At 43.6% G+C, this 17663-nt stretch overlaps 1 protein-coding gene across 1 annotated transcript in view; it reads right to left on the bottom strand.

The window, feature by feature from the left end:
* cps1 (carbamoyl-phosphate synthase 1, mitochondrial) overlaps positions 1-17663 on the bottom strand; it is a 191616-nt gene that overhangs the window by 158261 nt on the left and 15692 nt on the right. Inside the window, exon 2 of the mRNA XM_072261156.1 lies at positions 4899-5008. Coding sequence (XP_072117257.1) covers positions 4899-5008 — 110 coding nt within the window. The remainder of the gene's footprint in view (positions 1-4898; positions 5009-17663) is intronic.

The raw sequence follows: 17663 nt of genomic DNA on the forward strand, positions 1-17663 counted from the left end.
AAGGTGCAGGAGCCTCAAGGCTTGCACCACCATGTTCAGGAACAGTTATTACCCCTCAACCATCAGGCTCTTGAACCAATAGGGATAACTTCACTTACCCCCATCACTGAACTGTTCCCACAACCTATGGACTCACTTTCAAGGACTCTTCATCTCATGTTCTCAATATTTATTGTTTGTTTATTTATTTATTATTATTATTTTTTTCTCTTTGGATTTGCACCGTTTACTGTCTTTTGCACATTAGTTATTTGTTTGCTCTGCTGGGTGCAATCTTTCATTGATTCCATCATGGCTCTTGGATTTACTGAGTATGCCCACAAGAAAATGAACCTCAGTGTTATATGTGGTGACGTATATGAACTTTGGTGACAGATTTACTTTGAACTTTGGTAGAACACGGCCAGCATTGCCCTGGACGTGGGCTGTAAATAAGGTCAATGAACAGAGAAAGAGAAAAAGAGAACATCTTGTTTCTGTGTTAAGTTTCAAAAATTCAAAGGTTCAAAGGTTCATTTAATGTCAGAGAAATGTATACAATATACATCCTGAAATGCTTTTTCTTCGCAAAACATCCACGAAGAGGAGTGCCCCAAGAATGAATGACAGTTAAATACTAGAACCCCAAAGTCCCCCCCCACCCCACGAGCTCCCCTCCCTCCTGCGCGTATGCGGCAGCAAACAACAACCTCCCTCTTCCCTCTGGCAAAAAAAGTTATTGTGTTCAATGCTCTATTCAATTTGACTAGGCAAATTAATGGTTTGGCACAGATTTTAAGTTACGTCTCTGCATAATGTGCAATAATAGTAATTGATAATAATTTATAATAAATTATTTGTCGCCTTGTATATTGTAATGCTTCAGGTCCTGATTCTGAGAAGGGATTCTACCTTTGACACCATCTTGGGCTGTGACCCCCTGACCTCATCAACCATTTTCTCAAACCCTTCACAGCCCCTGATAGAACATAGAACAAAGGGCCTAGTTCTATGACTCTATTACATCCTGTCTCATAAAACAGCAATCCAAGAATGGTAAGAGAGGGAGAAGGCAAACAAAGGATAGAAGAATTACAAATTGCAGGGCTGCAGGACATGCCCAGTAAATCATATGGCAGCTTTAAATTTCAGTGCATTAACATATCAGATTATATATCCTAGGTACAACACACAGGCTCAATCACAAAGAAAGCATGCTCACTTTTTTACTGCCAGTTTAACTTGGCGTAGCATGTTACTGAACACTCTAGCAAGTCTATACATGTGTAAAGTTGGATGTGTCCTGACCGGATGCAAATGCATTTCAAAGCAATTCAAACGTAAGAAGTTGCAGAGATTCCCCCCCCCCCCACCCATCATTAGAGTTACAGTATCTATAGTCTATAGAAGATGGTGTTACTACATGAAGTCGACATCCACCATCAAAGCTCCGCAGCATCCTGACCATGCCATCTTCTTGAAGCAATCACGGACAGGAGGTATGGAAGCCATCGCGGACAGCAGGTACGGAAGCTTGAACTCCCAGGTTCCACCACCAGGTTCAAGTAAGCGACTCCCCTCCAACCCATTTGGTTCTTGAAACAACCAGCACAGCCCAAGTCACTACAATTTAGCAACGCCATAACCACTTTGATCACTTTGCAGTAAAATGGACTTTGTTTTATTTAAACTGCATTCTTTCTTGTAAAGATTATGTATAATTTATGTCTATCTTGTGTTTTTCTTCTAACATGATGCTATGTGCATATGAAGCTGCTACAAATACATTTTTCACTGCACCCGTGCATACATGTACTTGTGCATGTGACAAATAAATGTGGCTTTAATGGAGAAAGGAAGACATCTGGGAGGTTCTTGTGCTGCTGAACCCCACTGTCAGAGCAAACACAGGGATAGGAGAATGGGAGAACCCAAAGGGATCGTTGCAGGAACCCAGGTAGAGCAAGCAGAAATCAGAATCCCGAGAGAGTTTGTGAGGTTGCAATGGAGGTTGGTTTCTGCCCCACCCCCAAGTTGGAGATAGTAAAGGGAAGTGCCCGAGATCGAGTGAGCACCTGAAGGTGAGAGCAGGTAAAAGGAGGCCAGGAGATGATCCGCACAAGTGCAGGAAACTGCGAAAGTGCAGCTGCTCATGTACCGGAGGGAGCGGGAGGAGGGAGCTCAGGTGGGACTGAAAGAAAGACCCTGCCACATATTCCTGTAATGTGAAGGGTTGCCTTATTTACCGGTCAAAAGCCTCTTCCACCATGTCAGTCACTGGTTGGCCTGTTCAAAGTATCCGGCAGCAATTTCTCATTGGTTGCCTTGTATGCCATGGCACCGTTTTTCGGTTCAAGGTGCCTCGGGGATATAAGAATAGTGCCTGCAAGAGACTCGATTTCTTTCCTTTGTCTCCAGGGGCCTTCTTCAGACTGAAGTCGCGACCAGTGCTGAAGGACCATTAGAAAAGAGTGTTGCAGACATAGGTGAGCTCCTGGCATTTACTTAGTTAAGTACTCGTTCGTAGCATGCTTAGTTTTATAGTTTTATAACTTGAGATTTGATGGAAAACACATTGAGTTAAGAGGCTTATTGAATGTTGCAGTTTTGTGTAGCTTAGATGGGCACTTATTTAGCAGGATGTCGGGCTTTGTGTTTCATTGTTTGCTTATAAATAAATAGATAATGTGCTCACTCACAATCCGTGTCCCTGTTCCACTCACGGAATCTGAAAATCTGCTTCCACATTACAATCCCACAGACAGACTGGCAGAACTTGGGCTGGGACATGTTCCAAAGTTAAACTTCTGGTCTGGAGAAAGCGGATGGCGTTGAAGAAGTTGTTCAATGCAAAGACAAGTTGTTCGTGGAGGGGAATTAGTCAAGGCACTCCTGGTGTGGGATACATTTGTGGTGAAGATAAGCTGACTAGGATCAAGGACTGGACAATGACAAAGTGATGGAGGCCAGGTCAGGCTTTGCATTTTTGACTCTTGTATTCCTTTCCTGCGTTCTCACACTCCAATTGCAATCATTTCCACAGGTCTTATCAACTAAGGACCATTCACAAACAAGAGAAACACACACAAAATACTCCTCAGCTTTTTTCTCCAGTCCTGCAGAAGAGTTTCAGCCCAAACATTGACTGTACTCTTTTCCTAGATGCTGCGTGGTCAGCTGAATTCCTACAGCATTGTGTGTATGTAACTGAAGACCGTATTTTGTCTCCTATCAACCAGACCCTGCCACATTTAAAGCCCATTTGTTTAAAGCTCAATTTCAGGGCAACCCTGACCTCACCTATCAGAGATTTTCCCTTTCTTCCATACATCTTTCTCCCAGCTTCCCTGCAAATTAAATCTAACATGTTCTCTCTCCTTCCTGTAATGTTAACAGCATCTCTTCCCACAGGCGCCGCCTCACCTGCATCTTCTGTTTTTTATCTCAGATTTCCAGCATCTGCAGTCTTCTTCAAACTAGAGGATCGGAGGTAGGCCAAGGGGAGGGTGAGGCAAGAGGCCTGAAGTTAGAGGTTTAGACTGGGTGAACTCCAAGGCAGAGTACAAAGTAAATGGCAGGATACTCGGTAGTGTGGAGGAGCAGAGGGATCTGGGGGTACATGTCCACAGATCCCTGAAAGTTGCCTCACAGGTAGATAGGGTAGTTAAGAAAGCTTGTGGGGTGTTAGCTTTCATAAGTCAAGTGAAAGAGTCGCAATGTAATGATGCAGCTCTATAAAACTCTGGTTAGGCCACACTTGGAGTACTGTGTCCAGTTCTGGTCACCTCACTATAGGAAGGATGTGGAAGCATTGGAAAGGGTACAGAGGAGATTTACCAGGATGCTGCCTGGTTTAGAGAGTATGTATTATGATCAGAGATTAAGAGAGCTAGGGCTTTACTCTTTGGAGAGAAGGAGGATGAGAGGAGACATGATAGAGGTGTGCAAGATAATAAGAGGAATAAATAGAGTGGATAGCCAACACCTCTTCCCCAGGGCACCACTGCTCAATACAAGAGGACATGGTTTTAAGGTAAGGGGTGGGAAGTTCAAGGGGGATATTAGAGGAAGGTTTTTTTACTCAGAGAATGGTTGGTGCGTGGAATGCACTGCCTGAGTCAGTGGTGGAGGCAGATACACTAGTGAAGTTTAAGAGACTACTAGACAGGTATATGGAGGAATTTAAGGTGGGGGGGTTATATGGGAGGCAGGGTTTGAGGATTGGCACAATATTGTGGGCTGAAGGGCCTGTAATGTACTGTACTATTCTATGTTCTATCAGGGGCTGTGAAGGGTTTGAGAAAATGGTTGATGAGGTCAGAGGATCACAGTCCAAGATGGTGTCAAAGGTAGAATCCCTTCTCAGAATCAGGACCTGAAGCATTACAATATACAAGGCGACAAATATGGGGAAGTAACTTCATCGTCCCCATAGGGCCAAATGGCTCCTTCCTGTACTGTAAATCTCTGTGAGTTTGCGCCTACAGTGTAACCTTGGTTTATGTCCAGAAGTGACGTCAGCTCAGGGGGAGGGGTAATGCTGGGAAGGGTGTGTGATTCTATCATCAGACACCGAGCAGGACAGGCAGATACATTTCTCCCCGCGCGTCAGTGTCAAGTGAAAGAGTGAGCATGTGCTAACAGTGGAGGCACTCAGCCACACACCACACAAGTGCCAGTCGCTCTGTATGTCACGTGAGAGGGGTGGTGTGCAGTAACCTGAGCTTACATAGTGCCAGCTGTGATCAGGGAAAAGTACCAAGTGCTTCTGGCGAGGAGAATGAAAGCTAAGACCAGGACTGAGTGTGCATTCTCCCTCCCACCGCCTCGTGGAAGGCAGGAAGGGGAACACTGTCATGCAGAAGACCGCAGATAGCTGGGAGTGCCCTGCCTGCCCAGTAAGATCACACTGCACTCACCCGACCAATCCAGTGTTGAACACGACCTCTCCTGCAGTCGACTGAGGGTAGCCAAAGGATATTCCTTCCATTTTTGTCCCATCATCAAGAATCAGTTGTGCTGTTAGTGCCTAAAAAAAAAAAGTCAAATATTTCAGTTACAACATACAAAGCACATTCGTGTCACCATATACAACCCTGTGATTAATTTTCTTGCAGGCATTCACCACAAAGCAGAGAAATACAATAGAATCTATACAAAAGCAACTCGTGCATATGTAGAAAAACCGCGTAAACAGAAAATAAATAATACTGAGAACATGAATTGTAGAGACCTTGAAGGTGATTCGATAGGTTGTAGAATCAGTTCAATGTTGGGCCGGTTGGTGGTGCAACGACATCGGCGCCGGACCCAGTAGCGGAGGTTCCCGGGTTCGAAACCAGTCGGGTCCGCTCCCGAGTACGCTTTCCATCCATGCCGGGTTGAGTGTCGAGATCACAACTCGACCTCGTAAAATAAAGGGAAAATATTGCGAAAATGTCTGTGTGAGGAGTGGTGTGCCACACATTCTCTCTCTCTCGCTCTGTGCCTTATAAAAAAAGCCATGAAAGAGACATCATCACGGACGGATGCACACACACACACTCACACGCACGCAGGCACACACCAAAAAAAAAGAATCAGTTCAATGTTGTGGTTAAGTAATCCACCCTGGCTCAGCAGCCAAATGCTTGAAACTGAACATGGTGAAGTGGGACCCAAGGCTCCTGTACCTCCTTCCCAACAGCAGCAGCAAGAAGAGAGCATGGCCTGGATGGTGGAGCCCTTGATGATGGATGCTGCTTTCTTGTGGCAGCACTGCATGTTGGCATGCTCAATGGTGGGGAGGGCTTTGCTTGTGAAGGCTGAGTCTGCCACTTATTCCATTCATGGGTAGTGATGTTTCCATACCATGCCGTGATGAAACCAGTCAGGATACTCTCCTCTGTGCATCTATAGACGTTTAGATGACATGCTAAATCTGTGCAAGCTTCTAAGGCAGGAAAGAATACCCTCATAAATATAACTTCCTGCAGAGAGATGCCACTGGTAAATTGCCAACCTACATAAACTGCCAAGTACAACTTTGTATCCTGGTCTGTGCCACATCACTGAATTGCAACACAACTTCAGAACTCCAATGCCAAAGATCAAAAAGCAACAAACATGGAGCCAAGATTTCCAAAATGAAGAATTGCACAGTGACTATGCCCAAAAGTTGTTGGACTTGGACAGCTGGGGAAGGGGATTAGTAGGATAATGCAATGTTCAACCATCCCAGTAACGACAAGAAAGTAACGTTCAGTAAGCTTTTGATAAGTAGCCACACAAAAAGGTGCACCAAATACTGTGAGTGCTCGTGGGTTTTGCAGACGTGTGTAACATGGATGAAAGACTGGTTATCACATGGAAGTCAGGGAGTCAGAATAAGCAGGCACGCAAGAAACTGCAGATGCTAGAACCTGGAGTAAAAATAGACCTGGGGCAGATCCTGACTGGCCCCAGGGAATCATCTATGCTAATGTTTCTCAAAAGTTCCAGCACATCCCCTTTCTTAACATTAACTGTTCAAGCATATCAGGCTGTCTTATGCTATCCTCACAAATGTCAAGGTCCCTCTCACTGGTGAATACTGAAGCAAGGAATTCATTAAGGACCTCCACTACCTCCTCCAACTCCAGATACACGTTTCCTCTTTTGTAACTTTTTGGTCCTACCCTCACTATAGACATCCTCCTGTTCTTCATGTATGTGTGGAATGCCTTGGGGTTTTCCTTAATCCTAGTCGTCAAGGCCTTCTCCTATCCCTTTCTAGCTGTCCTAAGTCCATATTCAAGGTCCTTCCTGACAACCTTGTAACCCTCTAGAGCCCTGTCTAATTCTTGCTTCTTAAACCTTAGGTAAGCTTCTTTCTTCCTTTTGACTAGACGTTTCAAATCTCTCGTCAACCATGCTTCCTTCACCCTACCATCATTTCCCTGCCTCAAATACGAGGGGTGATTGATAAGCTTGTGGCCTAAGGAAGGAGGAGTCAATTTTAGAAAACCTGGCACATTTATTTTTCCTACATTTACACACTTAGTCCAGTGGTTGTGGAGTATATGGATCCCTTCTTTGTAGAAGTCGGTGTCTTGGACCTCCAGAGGTGGTCCACAGCAGGGGTGATTGATAAGCTTGTGGCCGAAGGTAGAAGATGAGTTATTAACTTCAAACTTTCTGCATTTTCACTCAAAGAGTTGAACTGCACGTGCATGTAACAAGAGTTGTATAACTCATCTCCTTCTACCTTAGGCCACAAACTTATCAATCATCCCTGCTGCGAACCACTTCTACAAAGAAGGGATCCGTATGCTCCACGACTGCTGGACTAAGTGTGTAAATGTAGGAGGGGACTATGTTGCAAAATAAATGTGCTAGGTTTTCTAAAATTGACTCCTTCTACCTTAGGTCACAAACTTATCAATCACCCCTCATTGATGAACTTAATCTAGAATTCCCAGCAAGTGCTCCCAAAACAACCTCTACATTTCTGCTGTGAACTTCTTTGAGTCATCTACTCACAAATTATGCTCCCAAGTTCCAGCCTAATAGCATCATAATTCACCCTCCCCCAAGTAGTTACTTCCACATACCATCTTCTCCAAGGCTGTGACAAAGGTCAGGGAGTTGTGGTCACTGCTCACCCACTGAGAGATCTGACACCTGACAAGGTTCATTGACTAATACTAGATCCAGTATGGCCTCTCATTTTGTTGCCCTTTTCCCAGTCAAAATGTCCATTACTAAAGGGCATGCATTTAAGGTGAGAGGGGATAAATTCAAAGGAGATGTGTGGCTCAAGTTCTTTTAAAAAAGCAGAGTGCTGGGTGTCTAGAATGGTGGTGGAGGTAAATAAGATAGAGGCAGTTTAGAGCACAAGAATATGCAGAGAATGGAGGGATATGAACATTATGGAGGTATACACATATTGTGTAGGCAGGAGGGCTAAGTTTGATTAGGGATGTACTTGGTAGTTTGGTTGGTTCAGCATAACATTGTTGGCCTAAAGGGCTGGTCCTGCATGGTTCTGTTCTAGGTTTTACAAACATTGTAAAAGGAGACGAGGCATGAGGCAGACCGGCCAAGTTCATATCGAGCAGCAGATCAGACAAGACCAAGTGGGCTCTGCCTGCTCCTTATCTCCCAGTGACAAGATGCAGATTGGCTATGACAGTAAACAGCCAAGCGTCAATTTCACAGTGCATCAGAACTAACCATGAGCTTTTACAATGTATTACAATCAAAGTACTTATGACACCCTTTAATCCCAGTTGCATTATCCAAATGCATTTTCGAAAACTGCTTTAGAACCACACCCACAGTAACCAAACCTAATCAGCGTGACATATGACTGTGTTATTAAATCTGATTCTGATTGTGTTTGTGTTATTAAATCTGATTCTGATTGTGTTTGCAGTTTGCACACGCTGGGGAAAATGGGCCAAGGCAAAGCCAAAGCCTAGATGACTGTCATAAGCACAAGTACATGTATGCACAGGTCCCAAGAAAAACCTGCAGCAGTATCACAGGCACAAACTGCAGTCACAAGAAAAAAAACATAAATTATACACAATGTTACCACTAGAAAAATTTAATAAGTCTAATTTTAGTACAAAGTGTTCATAGTGTAGCTAAATTGTAATGATCAGAATTTTGCTGGCTAGTTCAAGAATTGAATGGATGAATTAAAGTAGGAGTTCTTGAACCTGGTGGTGTGGGACTTCAGGCTTCTGTACCTCCTGCCTGATAGTTCAAAGTAAATTATCAAAGTACAGAGTGTGTTACTGTATCAAGCGACACACAAAGTTGCTGGTGAACACAGCAGGCCAGGCAGCATCTCTAGGAAGAGGTACAGTCGACGTTTCAGGCCGAGACCCTTCGTCAGGACTAACTGAAGGAAGAGCTAGTAAGAGATTTGACTAGCTCTTCCTTCAGTTAGTCCTGACGAAGGGTCTCGGCCTGAAACGTCGACTGTACCTCTTCCTAGAGATGCTGCCTGGCCTGCTGCATTCAGCAGCAACCTTGATGTGTGTTGCTTGAATTTCCAGTATCTGCAGAATTCCTCATGTGTGTTACTGTACCCTGACATTCATTTTCTTACAGGTATTTACAGGAAAAAGGAAATACAGGTGTCCCCCGCTTTTCGAACATTCGCTTTACGAAACCTCACTGTTACGAAAGACCTACATTAGTACCCTGTTTTCACTTTCAGAAGGTGTTTTCACTGTTACGAAGAAAGGCAGCGCGCAATAAAAGGCAGCGCAGACCCCGAGCAGCCGCTCTACCGGATTCGGAACGGCACTGCTTAACCACCTTGCATTGAGCAGCCGTTAGCAAGATGAGTTCTAAGGTGTCGGAAAAGCCTGAAAGAGCTCGTAAGGGTGTTACACTTAGCATAAAACTAGACATAATTAAGCGTTTCGATCGTGGGGAGTGGTGAGTTTGGCTTGTGGAAGCTGACAAAGGTGATGTTGAAGAGGTTTTGGCATCCCATGACCAAGAACTGATAGATGAAGAGCTGATGTAATTGGAAGAGGAAAGGATAACAATTCGAAACCGAATGCAGTAGCGAAAGTGAAGTCGTCCAGGAACTGAACGTGAATCAACTGCGTGAGACTTTCGCTGCAATGATAAAGTACGACTTTAATTTTGAAAGGGTACGTAGGTTTAGGGCATATTTGCAAGATGGGTTGAGTCCTTACAAAGAACAGTATGATCTAAAAATGTGCGAGGCTCAGCAGTCAAGCAAGCCTTCCACATCAGCCACAGCAGACGATGAACCTCGACCTTTGACATCGAGGCAGGCAGTTATAGGAGAAGATGAGCTGCCTGCCCTGATCGATGATGAGCTGCCTGCCCTGATCGACAATGAGATGACACCCCCGTGTCCCACCACCCCAACCCCCGGGCCCCGGACAGATACTGTACCGATTCACGGAGAATGCGGCGGTGGCCAGAAGGCACACAGCACATCTTTAAGAAAAAAGCCAAAATAAACATACTAATTAATTAGGTGCCACCTAGCACGTAATTGTCGGCCCAGATCAGTGCCAATGCAATCGGCAATCGCCTCTGATCTGCGCCGATATTTACATGCCGGGCAGCATCTAATTAATTAGCATGTTTATTTCGGCTTTTTTCTTAAAGATGTGCTGTGTGCCTCCAGGCTACCCCTGCGTGCTTCGCGGCAATGTATCAGTTGGCATCCTGGAGGGTGGGGGCCACTGCACCACCCCAACCTGCGACGACTCAGTCTAACACACCATCATCAGTGTGCTTGATGTCTTCCCAATTCCCGTAAGTGATACTACACTGTACACACATTATTTCTACTTTATACAAGCTGTATATTTTTACATGATATTTGGTAGATTTGGCAGCTTCATAGTTTAAAGGTTACTGGAGAGCGCGTTTATGCCAACAGCGCTTGCGTGAGATTTCCTGCTGAGAGCACTTGCGTGAGATTTTCGCTACGGAGATCTGTGCAGGCAATCGTTGTAGAGAAGTATTTCTACTTCATATAGGCTGTGTATTTATCATATCATTCCTGCTTTTACTATATGTTACTGTTATTTTAGGTTTTGTGTGTTATTTGGCATGATTTGGTAGGTTATTTTTGGGTCTGCGAACGCTCACAAAATTTTCCCATATAAATAAATGGTAATTGCTTCTTCACTTTACGACATTTCGGCTTACGAACCATTTCATAGGAACGCTCTACCTTCAGATGGCGGGGGAAACCTGTACAATAGAATATAATGAAAAAGTACACAAAAGTACACAAAGGCTGACAGACAACCAATGTGCAAAAGACAAACTGCAAATAAAAACAACCAATTTAGTTATAAGTCAATAACGAAAGAACCAGTGTATTCACCATACAATCCTGATGTAGTCTATTATTGAACCAGAGGTTACAATCAGATCAGTCTTGATCTTACTAAATAACAGAATAGGGTCAAGAAACCCCTTCCTGCTCCAAAAAAATAATGGATACAGCCCAGACCGTCACAGGAAAAGCCTCCCCACTATTGACAACATTTACAAGGAACACTGCCACTAGAAAGCAGCATCCATCATCGAGGACCCTCATCATCCAGGCTATTATTTCTTCTCACTGCTGCCATCAGGAAAATAAGCACAGGTGCCTTAAGTCCCACATCACTAAGTTCAGGAATAATTATTACCCTTCAACCATACAGTCCTGAACCAGCACTGGTAACTTCACTCACACCAGCTCTCAGCTCATTCCACAACCTATGGTCTCACTTTCAAGGACACTACTGTTCATGTTCTCAGTATTCTTTATTTAGTAATAGTTTATTTATTTATTATTTGCCTTTTTTTGTACTTTCACAGTTTGTCTTCTTTAGCACATCGATTGTTTGCCAGCCTGTGTAGGTTTTTATTGATTCTATTGTATTTCTTGGGCACGTGGCCAAGTGGTTAAGGCATTGGACTAGCGACCTGAAGGTCGTGAGTTCGAGCCCCAGTCGAGGGAACCTGTTGTGTTCTTGAGCAAGGCACTTAATCACACATTGCTCTGCGACAACACTGATGCCAAGCTGTATGGGTCCTAATGTCTTTCCCTTGGACAACATTGGTGTCGTGGAGAGGGGAGACATGCAGCATGGGCAACTGCTGGTCTTACATACAACCTTGCCCAGGCCTGCACCTTGGAGAGTGAAGACTTTCCAGGCACAGATCCATGGTCTCGCAAGACTTAAATTGTATTTCTTATTGTATTGTGAATGCCTGCAAGCAAATGAATCTCAAGGTAGTATATGATGACATATACTGTATGTAATGTCATAATAAATTTACATTTAATTTTCAACTTTGTCCTGTTGGAATATAAGACAAATATGAGGTGTTGCTCCTCACCCTGAGGGTGGCCTCATCTTGGCACATGGACCGACATGTCAGAATGGGAATGGGAATCAGAATTTAAATGTTTGGTCACCAGGAAGTCCCGTTAGTGGTGGATGGAGCAGAGGTGCTCAACGAAGTGGTCCCCCAATTTACGATGGGTCCCAGCAATCCGCAGGGAACCGCATCGGAAGCACCAGACACAATAGACGACCCCTGCAGATTCACAATCGAAGTGTTACCTCAGCTGGAAGGACTGTTTGGGTCCTGAGTGGAGGTGAGGGAGGAGGTGTACAGGTAGGTGTAGCACATGAGCCACCTGCAGGGCTAAATTGCTGGGGGGAGTTTAGTGGGAGGGATATTCACCTCACCATCCAATCAGTTCATTACCTGAAAAGCTGGTTGCTAGTTTCACCCTCCCTACCCTGGTAACAAATTTATTCTGGGCTGCTCATTGTGCTGATTCAGAACCAGAACAGCACATCACAGTAGTTCCACCACCCTCTTCATTGTCTCACAAAGTGCATGTGCTAAACAGCCTGCAAAGTATTTCTAAAGTGCTTCCACTGCCAAACTGTAGGGATCATAACATCAATGTGGTGCTCAGCAAGTTCCACTAACAGCACTGCAAAAAGGAAAAGACACTCTACCCTTGTGACAATGGTCAAAGCTTATAAATTGTCAGATACATATGTTAATATCCCTGCTCATTCTGCACAACGCAAATGAGAGAGACAGAAAAACAAAAGCGGTTCGTAAACACAAAATAATCTGCAGATGCTGGGGTCAAAGCAACACTCACAACATAAGCGGTTCTGCAGATGCTGGAAATCTAAAACAACCGATTAAAAATGCTGGGGGAGCTCAGCAGGTCAGGCAGCACCTATGGAGAGGAATAAACAGTCGATGTTTCTTGCAGAGACTCTTCATGGCTGAGACAGACAGACACAGTCACCGAGGTCCATGAGCCAATTCTCATCGGGGGATCAGAGGTGGCAAGGGTCAGCAACTTTAAAATCCTCAGTTTTACTATTTTATGGGCCCAGCACATCAGTGCCGTTACAAAGAAAGCACTGCAGTGCCTCTACTTTCTTAGAAGTTTGTGTAGTTTTAGAATGTCATCTAAAACTTTGACAAACTTTTATAGATGTGCAATGGAGAGTACATTGACTGGTTGCATCACCACCTGGTTATGGAAACACCAATATCCTTGAATAGAAAATCCTACAACAAGTAGTGGATTTGTCCCAGTCCATCACTGGTAAAGCCCTCCCCACCATTGAGCACATCTACACGGAGCGCTGTTGCAGGAAAACAGCATCCATCATCAAGGACCCCCACCATCCAGGCCATGCTCCCTTCTCACTGCCACCATCAAGAATGTGGTACAGGGGCCTCAGGAACCACACAACTAGGTTCAGAAAAAGTTATTACCCCTCAACCATCAGGCTCTTGAAGCAGAGTGGATAGCTTCACTCAACTTCACTCACCCCAACACTGAGCTGTTCTCGTAGCCTATGGACTCACTTTCAAGGATTCGTCATCTCATTTTCTTGATATTTATTGCTTATTATTACTGTTATTATTATTCTCTTTTTGTATTTGGACAGTTTGTGTCTTCTACACATTGATTGCTTGTCAATCTTGTGTACAGTATTCCATTAATTCTATTGTGCGTCATTGCATTTACCATGAATGTCCTTAAAAAAAAAGGTTGCATATGGTGACCAATATGTGCATACTTTGAACTTTTGAATTTTAAATTCCCACAAATATTTGACTGTGTCAGAGTCATAAAGTTAGAGGACAAGATATTGGAGCAGGATCAGGCCATTTGGCCCATCAAGTCTGCTCTACCATTTCATCATGGCTGATCCATTTCCTTCTCAACCCTAATTTCATGCCTTTTCCCTGTATCCCTTAATGCCGTAACCAATCAAGAATCTATCAACTTGGCCTCCACAGCCATCTGTAGCAGTTCACCGCTCTCTGGGTAAATAAATTCCTCCTCATCTCCATTCTAAATGGACGTCTCACCATTCTGAGGCTGTCTCTTCTGGTCTTAAACTCTGCCACCATCACAAGAAACATCCTCTCCACATACACTCTATCAAGGCCTTCAACGTTCAATGGGTTTCAATGAGATCCCACCACTCCCCCACCAACATTCTTCTGAATTCCAGTGAGTACAGGGCCACAGCCATCAAACGCTCCTCATATGATAAGCCTTTCAATCCCAGAATCAATTTCATGAATCTCCTCTGAAACCTCTCAAATGTCAGCACATCTTTTCTTAGATAAGGAGCCCAAACTGCCCACGATACTCCAAGTGTGGTCTGACCAATGCCTTGTGAAGCCCCAGCGTTACTTCCTTGCTTTTATACTCTAGTCCTCTCAAAATGAATGCTAACATTGCATTTGCCTTCCTCACCACCGATTCAACGTGCAAATAAACCTTCAGGGAATCCTGCATGAGGATTCCCAAGTCCCTTTGCACCTCAGATTTTTGAATGTTCTCTCTATTTAGAAAACAGTCTATAATGCACTTGGGCTCAACATGCCTATGCCAACTGTGTTGTTCAGGGAGCTAGTCCCACTTGCCTGCCTTCAGCATATAGCCCTCTAAACCTCTCCTATCCATATGGCTTTCAGTTGTTGCTAATATGCCTGCCTCAACTGCTGTTTCTGGGAACTCATTCCAAATATACATAGAAACATAGAAAATAGGTGCAGGAGTAGGCCATTCGGCCCTTTGAGCCTGCACCGCCATTTATTATGATCATGGCTGATCATCCAACTCAGAACACCGCCCCAGCCTTCCCTCCATACCCCCTGACCCCCGTAGCCACAAGGGCCATATCTAACTCCCTCTTAAATATAGCCAATGAACTGGCCTCAACTGTTTCCTGTGGCAGAGAATTCCACAGATTCACCACTCTCTGTGTGAAGAAGTTTTTCCTAATCTCGGTCCTAAAAGGCTTCCCCTCTATCCTCAAACTGTGACCCCTCGTGCTGGACTTCCCCAACATCGGGAACAATCTTCCTGCATCTAGCCTGTCCAATCCCTTTAGGATCTTATATGTTTCAATCAGATCCCCCCCTCAATCTTCTAAATTCCAACGAGTACAAGCTAATATCTTCTAATATTTATATCCCTGCACTTGTAATGCTACTGTGACACTGTGATTTCCTTTGTATCTATCTACCTAAACTCCAGTTCTTTACAGTGATGGTTCCCAGTCTGGTGCTCACCAGCTGGCTATGGTTCGATATCCCAAGGATGCGGCCTAGAAGACATGTGCGCCTTCATGGTGAGGTCCTGAGTTTTTGTTGCACTGCAGACCATGGTCTCTCTTTGGGGACTTTGCAATTGCTCACTTGGTAGGTGTTGATGCTTTCTGCTGAAATAAGTGGGGGAGGGGTATTTCTTTGCTGCTGCTTGTGTTTGGGATGGGGGAAAGAGGGGGCTTTGAGGTTCTCCGGTTTTACTGCCATTCATTCTTTGGGGTTCACTCTTCTGTTTTTCATGGATGTCTGCGGAGAATAAGAATTTCAGGTTGTATACTGTATACATTCTCTAATATTAAATGGAACCATTAAAACATTGTGGCCAGCTTCTTTCTGATTGTTCATGATATTGTCTAACTACTTTCTAGTTACTGCAGTAAGATAAGGTATCTTGGCTGCAAGGGTAAGTCCAAGTAGAGTTCAGTACATTGATCTTCAAATATTCTTTCAGTTTGGCACTCTGACAAGAAAAAGGACTTCAAGAATTTGAAGCCTGAAGGACATGAATCCCATCAAAGACATTAATAGTCATTGGACAATCTAACATTTTTAATCATATACTCAAATCAATTCATGCCAACACTAAATTAATTAAAATATCTGGAAATTCTAACTCAAATGCTTTCCTCTGCCAGAATACGTTTTTTTTTGAGAGAAGGATCCAAAATACTGTCATTTCTTTCCTCCACACGGTTTCCTTTACAAGTCTGAGTAGGTCACTGAAATTTTTGTTATCAGGTGACATTGTCACAACCTTACTTTAGTTATTGTATGTTTATTCATGTTATCTCAGCTGCAGTGTGTTCAGTCATTTCTCCTGCAAGTTCAACGAAATCCACAAGATTATTTTGCGCACACGAGCTACCTCCTTGACCGCTGAAATAGCAAAGCCAGGACACAATCTTACACATTTGTCATTCCATGTTTCAACAAACCGTAAACACTAAATGGTAATCTTTCAGGTTCTCAGTTGCTTTTTCACCTGCCCCAGAATAATAAAACCCAGTAACAATCATGCCCATTGCCACACGAGAATATGGAGTTAGGAGATTTTATTCCCATTGCCATGAAACTGTGATTGCATCTGAGGGTATGAGGGTCCTCAGAAGTTTGCAAAGATTCAGCATGACATCTAAAACTTAGACAAACTTCTATAGACGTGTGGTGGAGAGTTGCATCACAGACCGGTATGGAAACACAAATGCCCTTGAATGGAAAACCCAACAAAAATGAGCGGATATGGCCCAGTCCATCAAGAGTAAAGCCCTCCCCAACATTGAGCACATCTACATGGAACACTCCAAGCTCCATATGTATATTGATATTGATCTGTTGTCTATGCATGTCGTTCAATAAAATTGTTACAATTTTACAAAATCATTTTGTAAAATCATTTAGTCCTAAACTGCTAGTAATAGCTGAGAGATTTAGATTTTACAAAAGGAACCGTCAAAAGATGAAGACATTTCCGAATACATTGCAGAAATGCGCAAACTTTCTCAGTATTGTGACTTTAGGGACGGACTTTCTGATGCATTAAGGAACAGGCTTGTGTATGGCATGTATACTCAAAGAACTCAGAAGGGCTACTATCTGAAAGAGACTTAACCTTAGAATGAGTATTGACTATTGCAATATCATTAGAGGCTGCAGCAAAAGATGCAGCAGAACCACAGAAAAGGAGGTTAGAATGTGAAATGCACAGAAGTCCCTGAATGGTGCAAAAAGCCAAAAATGTTATTGATGCGGCAAAATATCTTGTGACGCAAATGACTGTTGGTCAAAGAAAAAGTCTGAAAAAGTGTTACAGACAAGATCATTGAGAGTGCACAAGACAGACAAAAAGCCTAAACAAGTAAAAAGTCTCAAACACAAAAATAAGCAAATGCATAAAGTTATCGAATGTAAATCAGAATCAGACAACATAGAGACAGACAAAGGTGAACTGTCATGCCGAGAACTGCATAGTATGACTGAAGGAGATAACAAAATCATCTGGATCACAATAGATGTGTCTGGTGTAAAACAGAAAGTGAAGCTGGATACAGGGTCAACTTTATCCATAACTCCAGAGGCTGACTACACAGACTGTTTTCTAAGATACCATCAGAGAAGACTTCAGTGATGCTAAAGACTTACACAAATGAAAAAATGTCTCCCAAAGGCAAACTGAAAGTAAATGTGACATATGGAGGCCAAACACAACAGGTACAGCTTTATGTTTCGAAAAATGGTGGGCTAGCACTTCTCAGGAGTGAATGGTTAAGAAAAATGCAACCAAACTGGCACTGAAAGCTCTTAGTGTTACATCAATAGGCAACTGCAGCCCAAATGGTAGCACTAACCAGAGACTGACACAGCTACTTGATGCTAATAAGAAGGTGTTTGAGAAGGGGATTGGTCAACTCAAAGGCATGAAGGCCAGAATTGAACTGGATGAAACAGCAACACCAAGATTCCATAAAGCACGTCCAGTACCACGTCCTAAAATGGATGCTGAGCTTCAGAATTTGGAGGCATCTGGATTTCTCTTCAAGGTTGAGTGGAGG

Source organism: Mobula birostris, chromosome 6 (assembly GCF_030028105.1).
Source record: "Mobula birostris isolate sMobBir1 chromosome 6, sMobBir1.hap1, whole genome shotgun sequence".
In the NCBI taxonomy this organism is placed as follows: domain Eukaryota; kingdom Metazoa; phylum Chordata; class Chondrichthyes; order Myliobatiformes; family Myliobatidae; genus Mobula; species Mobula birostris.